This window comes from Lithobates pipiens, unplaced genomic scaffold (assembly GCF_037356315.1).
Source record: "Lithobates pipiens isolate NorthernLeopardFrog02 unplaced genomic scaffold, aLitPip1_a1.2 Scaffold_22, whole genome shotgun sequence".
NCBI lineage: Eukaryota > Metazoa > Chordata > Amphibia > Anura > Ranidae > Lithobates > Lithobates pipiens.
The window spans coordinates 316,896,106-316,908,833 of record NW_027507784.1 but is presented as its reverse complement, the minus strand read 5'-3'; the positions used below and the strand labels follow the sequence as shown (position 1 = coordinate 316,908,833).

General features: G+C 45.8%; 1 protein-coding gene across 2 annotated transcripts in view; it reads left to right on the top strand.

Annotated features, from left to right (window-relative positions):
• B9D1 (B9 domain containing 1) overlaps positions 1 to 12,728 on the top strand; it is a 224,601-nt gene that overhangs the window by 15,569 nt on the left and 196,304 nt on the right. For both annotated transcript variants that reach the window (XM_077449416.1, XM_077449415.1), the window contains exon 3: positions 4,394 to 4,505. In XM_077449416.1, coding sequence (XP_077305542.1) covers positions 4,394 to 4,505 — 112 coding nt within the window. The remainder of the gene's footprint in view (positions 1 to 4,393; positions 4,506 to 12,728) is intronic.

Below are 12,728 nucleotides of genomic sequence, written 5' to 3'. Positions count from 1 at the left end.
TGACGTCAGGGTTCCTGTGGGAGGAAGATTAAGCAAATTTCTTCCACAATGGGAAGAGACAACCTCGAACGAGTTTGTCTTAAACATAATAAAAAGGGGTCATGCGCTGGAATTCCACAGCAGCCCTCCTTCCAAATTTCTGGTGACAAAGCTTCCAAGTCACTCAGAAAAGGCCAGGGCCTTACCTTTACTGATAGGGGAAATGGTGGATCAAGAGGTATTGACACCAGTCCCTATTCAGGAACAAGGAGACGGTTTTTACTCGCACATTTTAGTGGTAAAAAAGCCGTCAGGGAGATTCAGGCTAATTATGAACCTCCGACCATTGAATTGCTCCATCCGTTACAAGAGATTCCGGATGGAGTCCATTTATTCCATAAAGAATCTCCTGCAGAAAGAGATATTTATGGCGACCCTGGATCTAAGGGATGCTTATCTGCATATTCCAATAAGGGAGGAATGCCAGAAATTCCTTCGGATGGCAGTGCAGATAGACACAAAGGTTTACCACTTTCAGTGCAGAGCGCTCCCCTTCGGTCTGTCATCCTCCCCAAGAATCTTTACCAAGGTTCTCGGAGAGGACTTAGTTCCACTGAGGCTTCAATCAGTCTCAATTACCCCCTATCTAGACGATCTGCTCCTAACAGCACACTCAGAGAGTCGTCTTTCTCAGGATCTGGAATTGACTCAACTCAACCTGAGTCGATTAGGGTGGATTGTCAGTCAGGAGAAATCCAAGACAACCCCAACACAGGAGATCCTGTATCTGGGTTACTGGATCAAGTCTGTAGATCAGAAAATTATACTGCCGGAAGAAAAGATTTTGAATCTGTGGCAGAGAATATCTTTTCTTCAATGCAGCCCCAAATGTACGGTGAGGGAAGTAATGTCGGTCTTAGGTCTTATGACGGCAGCCATTCCAGCTGTACAATGGGCCAGGTTCCACCAGAGAGACCTTCAGGGATTTCTGCTGGAACAATTAAAGGGCAGAGATTTGGAGGAGGAGGTATCGATCCCCTCAAAGATAAAACGCTCCCTCTGGTGGTGGAAGGACAGGGAGAACCTAAACAAAGGGGTTCATTGGGTCCTTCCTATCACTTCAACACTAACAACGGATGCGAGCAGTTGGGGCTGGGGAGCCCACCTCGGCTCAAACTGGGTCCAGGACAAGTGGAACCCGGAAGAGAAATGTTTCTCTTCCAATTGGAAAGAGCTAACAGCAATCCTGAGAGCTGTTCTAGGTTTTCACCCCACAATACAGGGTCACCATCTACAGGTCCGTTCAGACAATACGACGGCTGTAGCATACATAAACAAACAAGGAGGTACCAAAAGTCCTCGTTTGATGTTGGTAGCCAGACGCATTTTCCAGTGGGCAGAAGCCAATCTGGAATCTATTTCTGCAGTTCACCTGAAAGGGGAACTGAACAACACGGCGGACTTCTTGAGTCGACAAAAGATTTCGAACCAAGAATGGTCCTTACACCCAGAGGCATTCAATCTCATAACAACTCACTGGGGAAAACCAGAGGTAGACCTTTTTGCGAACAAAAAGAATGCAAAAGTTCAAAAATTTTTCTCGCTAAACCCAGGAGATCAGCCCCTGGCTGTAGATGCCTTGCAAACTCCATGGACTTTCAGTCTGGCGTATGCATTTCCCCCTCTTCATCTCATTCCGAGGGTCCTAGCAAGATTCCTCAAGGAGAAAACCTGTTTGATTCTAGTAGCACCTTTTTGGCCCAGGAGACCATGGTTCACAACGTTGCTACAATTGACAGATTGTCCGCCTCTAAGGCTTCCCTACAGACAGGACCTCCTGTCGCAGGGACCTCTTTACCATCCACAGGTCGCCACACTGAAGCTTTCAGCGTGGTTACTGAAGAGGAAATCTTAAAGAGTAAGGGCCTGACAGATGAGGTAATTGCGACCTTACTACAGAGTCACAAACCAGTCACGAGGGCTATTTACAAAAAAGTCTGGAAAAAATTTAATAGCTGGCTGAATAGCCGTGACATAAATACGGCTAATATTCTACAGTTTTTACAGGAAGGCGTAAACAAGGGTTTAACCCTAAGTACTATTAAGGTACAGATAGCTGCCTTAAGTGTGTACCTAGATGAACGCTTACAGGAAAATCCTTTTGTCGCTAGATTCTGTAAGGCAGTCGCTAGACGCAAGCCAGTCAGAATCACCAAAGTCCCATCCTGGGATTTAGCAGTTGTACTAAAAGCTTTCTTGGGGTCACCCTTTGAGCCTATCTCAGAGGCCTCCTTAAGGCTTATTACATTTAAGACAGTACTCCTGGTGGCAATCACTTCAGCCCGTAGGGTCAGTGAAATCCAAGCCCTTTCCATCAGGGAACCTTTTCTACAGATCCTAGAAGACAGAGTCATACTAAAGACAGACCCTGGGTTCTTACCAAAGGTAGCATCTAGCTTCCATAGGTCCCAAGATATTGTCCTCCCTTCATTTTGTCAAAATGCAGCAAATGAGAAAGAGGAACGTTTTCATTTATTGGATGTGAAAAGGTGTATTCTAGAATACCTTAAAGTAACAAATCCATTCAGAATCTGACTCCCTTTTTGTCCTTTTTTCCGGACAGTGTAGGGGACAGAAAGCTTCAAAAGTAACCATAGCTAGATGGATTAGGCTAGCTATAGCAGAGGGGTATAAGGCCTTGAATAGAGATCCTCCTGAGGGTGTTAAAGCTCACTCAACAAGAGCGTTGTCTGCATCCTGGGCAGAAAGAGCTGGTGCCACCCCGGAGCAGGTATGTAAAGCAGCCACATGGTCAAGCTTTTCCACCTTTACAAGGCATTACCGACTGGACTTAATGTCTAGTCAGGATCAGGCCTTTGGGAGGAAAGTCCTCCAGGCCGTGGTCCCCCCCTAATCTGGTAAGTACTTGGGGATCCTCTCAAGGGCTGTCCTGGAAGAACACTTGGGAAAACTGGAGTTAGTACTTACCGGTAACTCCTTTTCCGGTGGTCTTCCAGGACAGCACGATCCCACCCTTTATTTGATTATAGTGATGTACTAATGTTATTACCTGTTATGGTTTATATGTTTTTCAGTTCCATCCTTCGGTTCTTGGTGAATGACTGACCAGGGCCCTGAGGGACCGCCTTTTGAACTGTGGCAATGTGTTTCCTGTGTCGATGGGAGGAGCTCCATCTCTCAAGGGCTGTCCTGGAAGACCACCGGAAAAGGAGTTACCGGTAAGTACTAACTCCAGTTTTTTCTTTATTTTTACACTTTCTTAAAAAAATAAAAAAGTATCACTTTTTTACTGTAGTTACAAGGAATGTTAACATCTCTTGTGATGGATAATATTAATGGAGAGATTTGTGGTCTATTTTTGCCCTTATAAGCATCTGATCACACCAAGATTGGTGAGTTCTGATGCTTTCAATTTTTAAATGGTGCTGTTTACTTCTGGGGAAACCAGAAGTGACGAAAATGGTTGTCTCTTCCTGTCTTCCGGTCCTTGAGAAGCTCTATGGTAAGCTGGCAGAAGCACCGGCTTCACTTCCAGGAAGACAGAAAGCCTAGAGAGGCACTGGCAGGCAGCAGGGGGGGGGGGGGGGGGGGGTTATCTCCTGACACCTGTAAATGCAATCCAGCAGCTAATTAGCCACTCGGATGACTTTTACAAAAAAGCTGACCGCTTCCCAGAAAAAACTGTCTTGGGAAGATGGCTGTAGCTGCAGGCATCATCCCAGTTTAACCACTTGCAGTACCAACGTAAAAGTACGTATTGCGGTCTTCAAGTGGTTAAAGGACAGTTCCAGGTATAGATGTTTTATACATAGTTACAGTGACTCAGCTTGGTCCAATGCAACTATGTATACGCCATACCTGGCTAATGGCCCCTGGAAGCTGGAAATCACTGAAGTAGACACGTGGGTCCCGTGCTGAGTGACTGCCGTGCTGCAGTTTGAACATAGGAGGTTGTTTGCTCAGCACAGGCGCCATTCAGATTTGTATCATCTGAGTGAATGCAAAGCATTTTAATAGTTGGACAAGGTGGAGAGGCGGGGCAACCTCTATGTTCAGCTTCCAGGGTAACTGACCAGCTATGGTATATACATAGTTACATGGCTCCAAGCTTGAATATTGTAACTATGTATAAAATTATAATGTATATCATTTTATTTTTTAAACATTGCCTATGTTTGCAAGGTCTGATTTTAAACATTTTAAAGTTTGATGGGTTCTCTTCCTGCAGACATCTAACCTATCTTGGAGTAAGAATTGACACCTTTTCTCTTGTTCTTTACAGCCACTGTATACAAGAAAAGGGAATCTGCTGTTTACATTTTTACCATTAGGTGTCGCCAAACTACAATTTTTCATCTATTTGTTGTAATCAGAATGATACTTATTTTTTTAGGGGGTGGAAGAAGGAATATCCCAAATTGCTTCTAAAAACAGACATATAAAGGAGGAGATTGTGTGGAACTTTCCTGTTGAAATAACCTTCAAAAGTACCAATCCATACGGATGTAAGTATGTTAAGCTATTTTTTTTGTAACTTGTTATATTTGCACCTTTGTTCCGACAAACTCTGTTCATTCTGTAGCGTTACCTTGTTTGTTTTCTTTCTTTTTTTTTTTTTTTAAGAACCTTCCTGGACACCATTTACATTTCAAGCTGAACTTCAGCCTTATGTTCAGTCTTACACAGTTGTAATGTTCTGTGTTTCTGTACTTAAATCACTTTTTCTGTTTTCACTGCACACCGTGAGCTTCTCATTCAGCACATCCAGCCCTTCCCCACATGCTAGTGAGCGTGTTCCAAATTCGGGGTATTGTCGCCCCCCCCCCCCATGCTGCGGGAGGTTTTTTGTAAACCCCAATGCCGTCAGCTCCCTGTTGCTCCATGGATCTTCTGTGAAACTGTAAGCTGTTGATTTATTTTTTAATTACCTCATATCCCTTCCTGTCTGACAACAGGATTGTTCTTTTACATGCATTACTGAATAAACTAGGACTAATCATGTTCAACTGTCTGCTGTGAGACTGTGTATACTCTTCAACCCATTGAGCGTTGGTCCATTTGTTTTGTTGTACACTGTTTATCTATACCCTCCAGCGATGGCTGCCGTTCAGCTGCACTGGGTTCAGATCCCATGATTAACCATGCGCTTTCCTCCCCATCCACAGATGGCCATTTTTTAGCGCTGGTGTTACTTGTATATCATTGTGTGCATTAGAAGTTTCAGCAAGTCAAATAGAACCCGCCTTATTTCCTGGTGGAATGACAGCCATCATTATCCAGCAGCTAGCCTTTCCTTCCCAGCCTGACTGACCTGACCCCCAAAATTTTTTTAATATGGATTACAGTTCTTTCAATCGTGGAGGTCCAGCATCACATGTGAGCCTTGGAACACCCACTTCTTCGCACTGACATACACCCATCAAGGCATTTGTATATTTACACATCTTCTCCCAAGAGCCCGCCTACCGCTTGCATCATGACTGAGCAGAGGGCTGTCATGCTTTTAAAGTGGTATTAAATTCTATCTAAAGATGTTTTTGATCATACCCCCATGCCACAATGTGCTAGTAGTATGCTTCGCATATTATAACAGGCTTACCTGTCATAATGTGCCCTCTACCGCTGCTCTGTCACAGGTCCTGGGCGCTTCCATCTTCCCCCGGTTTTCCTTCCAGGTTTAGTTTTTTTTTCAGCCGCTTAAACGGCCAAGCCCCAATAATGTCACTCCCACGCATTCGCACAGGAGTCACTTCACCATGGCGCAGTAAGGGTGCTGTAAATGTAGTTTGAGCTGCGCATGCAGCTCAGATTACATTACCACTGACAGGCTGGGAGAGGCATTTCTGACAGAAGAGACAAATAGCGTTTCTTCTGTTATAAAAACCCTGCCGGTCTGTTTTTTTTTTTTTAATTAGTTCAATCAGTTTGAAGCTAAGTGCAGTACCTTACTGACCCCTCTTATCAGCCATGATCTGCCTGCATTTCATAGACAAGCACAGCACTAGTGATCACATCACCGGGTCTATATTAAAGTGGTTCTAAAGCTTTTTTTTTTTTTTTTGTATTAAAATAACATGTAATGCCGCGTACACACGACCGGACTTTCTGGCAGACTAGGTCCGAAGGGATTAGTGAGTCGGACAATCCGATCTTGTGTGGGCTAGAAATAGAGCATGATTCAAATCTATCCGATGGACTCATTTCCGATGGACTAAAATCGGGAAAACCGTTCGTCTGTGTGCTGGTCCGACGGACCAAATATGAGGCAAGGGAAGCTATTGGCTACTGGCTATTGAACTTCCTTGTTTAGTCCCTTTTACATCATCACGTTCAAAACGAACGGACTTATGAACGGACTTAGTCCGTTCGTGTGTGGCCAAGTCCGTTTGTTTGGAAAGTCCGTCGACCTAGTCTGCCGAAAAGTCCGGTCTCGTGTCCGCGGCATTATACTTGCTGGCTCTGTGCTTTTGCCCTGATCCTCTTCTGGGTTCCCCCGTCGGCATTCCAGGCCCTTCATCAGGTGCCTCCCATGGAAAGCCCCACCACTGCTTCATCCATTGACACAGACCGTGGGACTCCCCCCCCCCCCCCCCCCCCCCACGCTCCTGTCTCACAGGATTTGATTGACAGCAGCTTGCTGTCCAGTGAAGCCAGAGACAGCTGCTTTGCACATCACTGGATTGGATCGGGCTCAGGTAAGAAAAAGGGGTTTTCTTGGTTTGAGCTGCAGCACAAAAGGTTTTTCATCCTAATGCATAGGATGCATTAAGGTGAAAAACCTTAAGGCGTTAGAACCCCTTTGAGGTAAGTGATGAAAACAGTAAGGAAAAAATGTATTAGCATTTTAATGAAAGGGAAAGAGGAACCACGAAGGCAAGATGTTAAGCAGATAAAACTTCAGCTTTAAATCCTAGTTAAAGTGATACTAAAGTCTAGGGTTTTTTTGTTTTTGTTTTTTTTTCTTGTTTAAAAATAACAAACATGTTATACTTCCCTTATTTGTGCAGCGGTTTTGCACAGAGCAGCCGAGATCCTCCTCTTCTCCCCCATCGGCGCTTCTGGCCCCATCCTCCTGCCAAGTAGCTGGCTGTGTGGGCACCCGAGCTGAGCCACTGCTCTGTGTGTCCATTCAGACACAGAGCCTTTGCTCAGCTCTGCCCCCTATCTCTCGTCATTGGCTTACTGACTTTGATTGACAGCAGCGGGAGCCAATGGCGCCCCATTGCTGTCTCAGACAGTGAGGAAGGAAGTCCCGGACAACCGAGTCTCTTGTGCTACATCTCTGGATCGAGATGGGGCTTGGGTAAGTATTGGGGGAGCTGCTGCACACAGAATGTATTGTTCTCTTAAGGCATAGAATGCCTTAAGATACAAAAAAGTCTGACTTTAGAACCACTTTCAAGCCACAGAAATAAATATACAGTTAGATTTTGTATGAACATCCTCTATTTTTATAGTTTTACTTCTACTTTCCAGTTACAACAGTTGTGCAGGGTATCTAAATTTGACTGTATAGTACCAGAGCTAGTCCCAGTGTACTCTGTAATCAGAGGTCAGTAACAGACCCGGTCAGACATCACTTTTCCCGCAATACAGGTATGTGAAAGATGGGAAACAGCATTATCACAGAGAGAAAAAATATTTGATGTTTCCTAGCAAATATCAGTCCCAAATCATAACATGTGGGATACAGGTCTATGAAAAGTTAAAAAAGATGGGATTCTCCAATTTGACTATAAAGGTCAAGGACAACCCAAAGCTTCTTGATCAGCTTCCGTACCTTTTACAAATATCCCTGAACAAATTACAGTCATGTCAAAATGTACTGCAACAGTATAACCACAGGATTTTAGAAATAACTTTTTCATTAAAGTAGCCAAATCCTCCTTTATTTGACCCTGCAACATCTTCGCCTCCCACTGTAGTGCAAGCTAGCACAGTCTACATGAGAGTGGCAACTCTGCTCTGAATTCAGGAGCAGTGCAGCAGTGTTTCCACACCATCACAGGAAGCTGCATTCAGTGGACTTCACTGGCAGGATAAACAGATATTTATAAGACTTTACAGGGAGGGTCGAAGAGAAAACTGTATGTGCTAATGTGCTTATATTTCTTTATTTTTTTCTTTAATAGGAGGCCATATAAAAAGCGGTTCTAACGATTCAAGTTTTTTTACCTTCATACATTCTAAGCATGAAGGTAAAAAAAACTTCTGTGTGCAGCAGCCCCCTTAATACATACCTGAGCCCCATCGCAATCCAGCGATGTGCACAAGTGCCTCAGTTTTTCGGGGACTCTCACTCCTCATTAACTGAGGCAGCACCAGGAGCCAATTACAGCCAGTGAGCCAACAATGAGAGAAAGGGGATAGCATCAGAGCGAGCCTGCTTGGGTGCCCCTAGAGCAAGCAGCTTGATAGGAAGGAGGGGGCAGGAGCACAGGCCAGGGGCCCATGAAAAGGAGAATGCGGGCTGCTCTGTGCAAAACGACTGCACAGATCGGGTAAGTATAACATGTTTGTTATTAGAAAAAAATCAAATAAAAAGACTTTAATGTCATTTAAATACTAACCCTAAAGTATATTTCCACTTTTGCAGCCACATTGAGCCAAGGATGCTGGGATAGCTTCTGCTTCCTAGCACCCTTGGTTGCTAGGATTCTGGTGGCCTATGCGCCTAGGGTCCTTGGTTACTAGGATTCTGGTGGCCTATATGCCTAGGGTCCTTGGTTGCTAGGATTCTGGCAGCCTGTGCGTGCACCTAGGGTCCTTGGTTGCTAGGATTCTGGTGGCCTGTATGACTAGGGTCCTTGGTTGCTAGGATTCTGGCGGCCTGTGCGCCTAGGGTCCTTGGTTGCTAGGATTCTGGTGGCCTGTATGACTAGGGTCCTTGGTTGCTAGGATTCTGGTGGCCTGTATGCCTAGGGTCCTTGGTTGCTAGGATTCTGGCGGCCTGTGCGCCTAGGGTCCTTGGTTGCTAGGATTCTGGCGGCCTGTGCGCCTAGGGTCCTTGGTTGCTAGGATTCTGGTGGCCTGTGTGCCTAGGGTCCTTGGTTGCTAGGATTCTGGTGGCCTGTGTGCCTAGGGTCCTTGGTTTCTAGGATTCTGGTGGCCTGTGTGCCAAGGGTTCTTGGTTGCTAGGATTCTGGCGGCCTGTGCATCTACGGTCCTCGGTTGCTAGGGTTCTGGCGGCCTGTGTGCCTAGGGTCCTTGGTTGCTAGGATTCTGGTGGCCTGTGTGCCTAGGGTCCTTGGTTGATAGGATTCTGGCGGCCTGTGCGCCTAGGGTCCTTGGTTGCTAGGATTCTGGCGGCCTGTGCGCCTAGGGTCCTTGGTTGCTAGGATTCTGGCGGCCTGTGCGCCTAGGGTCCTTGGTTGCTAGGATTCTGGCGGCCTGTGCGCCTAGGGTCCTTGGTTGCTAGGATTCTGGCGGCCTGTGCGCCTAGGGTCCTTGGTTGCTAGGATTCTGGCGGCCTGTGCGCCTAGGGTCCTTGGTTGCTAGGATTCTGGCGGCCTGTGTGCCTAGGGTCCTTGGTTGCTAGGATTCTGGCGGCCTGTGTGCCTAGGGTCCTTGGTTGCTAGGATTCTGGCGGCCTGTGTGCCTAGGGTCCTTGGTTGCTAGGATTCTGGCGGCCTGTGTGCCTAGGGTCCTTGGTTGCTAGGATTCTGGCGGCCTGTGTGCCTAGGGTCCTTGGTTGCTAGGATTCTGGTGGCCTGTGTGCCTAGGGTCCTTGGTTGCTAGGATTCTGGTGGCCTGTGTGCCTAGGGTCCTTGGTTGCTAGGATTCTGGTGGCCTGTGTGCCTAGGGTCCTTGGTTTCTAGGATTCTGGTGGCCTGTGCATCTACGGTCCTCGGTTGCTAGGATTCTGGCGGCCTGTGTGCCTAGGGTCCTTGGTTGCTAGGATTCTGGTGGCCTGTGTGCCTAGGGTCCTTGGTTGCTAGGATTCTGGTGGCCTGTGTGCCTAGGGTCCTTGGTTTCTAGGATTCTGGTGGCCTGTGTGCCAAGGGTTCTTGGTTGCTAGGATTCTGGCGGCCTGTGCATCTACGGTCCTCGGTTGCTAGGATTCTGGCCGCCTGTGTGCCTAGGGTCCTTGGTTGCTAGGATCCTGGTGGCCTGTGTGCCTAGGGTCCTTGGTTGATAGGATTCTGGTGGCCTGTGTGCCTAGGGTCCTTGGTTGCTATGATGCAGGTGGCCTACTCGCCTAGGGTCATTGGTTGCTATGATGCAGGTGGCCTATTCGCCTAGGGTCTATGGTTGTTAGGTTGTAGGAGGCCTCTGCTGTCTACTGTCTGTAGTTTATAAGACGCAGGTGGCCCCTGGCGGCTGGTGTCCTATGCTTCAAGTGGCTCTTGAAGCTTGGCATCTTTTATTGTTAGGACGCAGACGATTGCTGACGTCTAGCATCCTAGGCTGCTAGGACACGGGTAGGTACTGGCGGCAGGCATCCCAGGTTGCTAGGATGCAAGCAGCCATTCAGGGCCAATAGCATACATTTATGATAAACAATGTATACATACATATAAATGTTAGCACAGATATCTTCATGCATACAGCTGCTTCAATTTTCAGTGCAAAAAATGTATTCGTTTTAAATCTAAATTCAGTGCATTTTGCACCCCATTTGCATGAGCTATTAGGTGGAAAACCACTGCAATTGTAACCAGTGGCTGGGGACAGACAGACCAATCCCTTTGCTGGAAACCTCTACTATATGCCGAATCAGTTTCTCAATCCTGATTCCTTTTAAAAGGCAATTTTGTGACTTTCTGCATAGAGGGGTGAGGATATGGGCTTTGAAATCAACTAGTATGATCCAAGATATGAGATTACTCCATTAAACTGCAGGGCTATCCTCAATAAAGTGGACTTTGTTATAAGAAATGCGTTGGATAGCAATCTGCATGTACAGTGTTCTCTGTGATGGATTTAATACTGTTGATGATTTAAAACAAATGAATGTATAAATATCACAAATCCCTGCCTTGTGTGAGAAAATAAAACTTGAAATGTTTTTGATTGAGAACTCGCTTACCACAAATACCCCACTGTGGATTTTCTTGGAATTATTAAATCTCTGAGATTTATTAAGGGACGATGACATGCAAAAGATGAATCATTTCCGCTGACTTCTCCATACTTCACTTCGTTTTTAAATCTATTTATTGCCTGTTGATTAATGTAGACTTCCTGTAATTACCGATTACTAATCTGTAACACCTGCAGTTTATTTTCTCCATTTCTTTCTTCACATGAACAATGTTTATCTCAGTGTGGAAGTATTTTATGGTTTTTCTTTTATGAGTTATTTAGGCATTTGCTATGCATTGTTGTCATAGAAACTGTATTTGCATGTATTAATAATGTAAGGATGTAAAATCATAGTAATAAGATCTCCAGGCACATAGGAAGCTTGCAATTGGTGTCTTGCTGTTAATTATTATTAAATCTGCCCTCCAGATTTCCCTTTAATCTTGCACACTGTGTGCTCACTCTGATTGCCCGCTCTGATTTCACTGAACACTGTGAGCTTCTCACAAAGTGTAATAGAAGCTGCAGTAAGTTATATAGAGCTTGCCTCATTACTATCTGGAGGACAACCACCATCCTCAAGCCCAATGTTTTTCAAACTTTTTTGTGCGTGATCCTGGGGCACACCAGTCTGGGGGCTCGTTTACACAAGGAGAAGCGTCCAGGGATAAGCACGCTCACTTTTTTCCGTGTTCCCACATTTTTTTTTTATGGGCACCAACATATGTGCACAGATGCATGGGGGTGTCTTTAAAGCAGGAAGCTCCACTTGTTCGCAACCAACCCCCCTCTACACTGCCACATTTGTTTGGGGAGCTCCTCCCCAAACAGTGTCAAATGTGGCAGTGGAAGGGGGGAGGTTGTGCTGCTTTTGACAGGTACCTGCTACCACTTCCGTGGCGATCTGCGATTATATCCGGCCCCACCTCCTTCTCCCTGCAGCCTTCTAGGACACACACAGGTCCCAAAAGACAGCAGGGCCATTTTGCAAAGCTCAGCACAACTCGCACATGTGCAGTAGTAAACAGACTGTGAAGCCTGAAAGTGGTTGTAAAGGCAAAAGTTTTTTTCTTAACTTCATGCATTTTATGCAGGATGGTAAAAAACCTTCTGTGTACAGCAGCCCCCCCCAGCTACCTCCTAATATTTACCCGAGCCCCCTTTCAATCCAGTGATGTCCATGAGAGCCTTGGACTTGGACATGATCACCATATGAAAACCATATGACCTACTTTCCATGCAGTTTTGATGCAGAAAAAAATGCACTGGACTTGATGTGGTGTGAATTGGCCCTAACTCCTCCCAAGAGCTTGCTCACTGCTTGTATCAGTGCTGCGGTCTCTTATGAGGAGTATTATAAGAGCCTTAAACTTCAGCATTTATGATGCACTCCAGTCAGAAATCCTGAACTGCGTACAGAAGTAGCAGCATCGGCCAGGAACTCTGCTTTTCATCCAGGTCCTGTTGTAGTACTTCAGTCCACCCCAGTCCATCTTATCAATAATATGCAGATCTGAGAACTGTTTGTGATGCAGTAGAGGGATTCCCAAACATGCCCATAGGCTCCTTGCTGTCGCTCACATACAGAAAATCGAACGTAACTAAACAACAGTAAGACATCACAGCCACCAGTCATGTTCAGACCTGCTTTTGAAGTTTAAAGGGGATTAGAAATACAAGAATCATAGAGAATGTGATTGCCT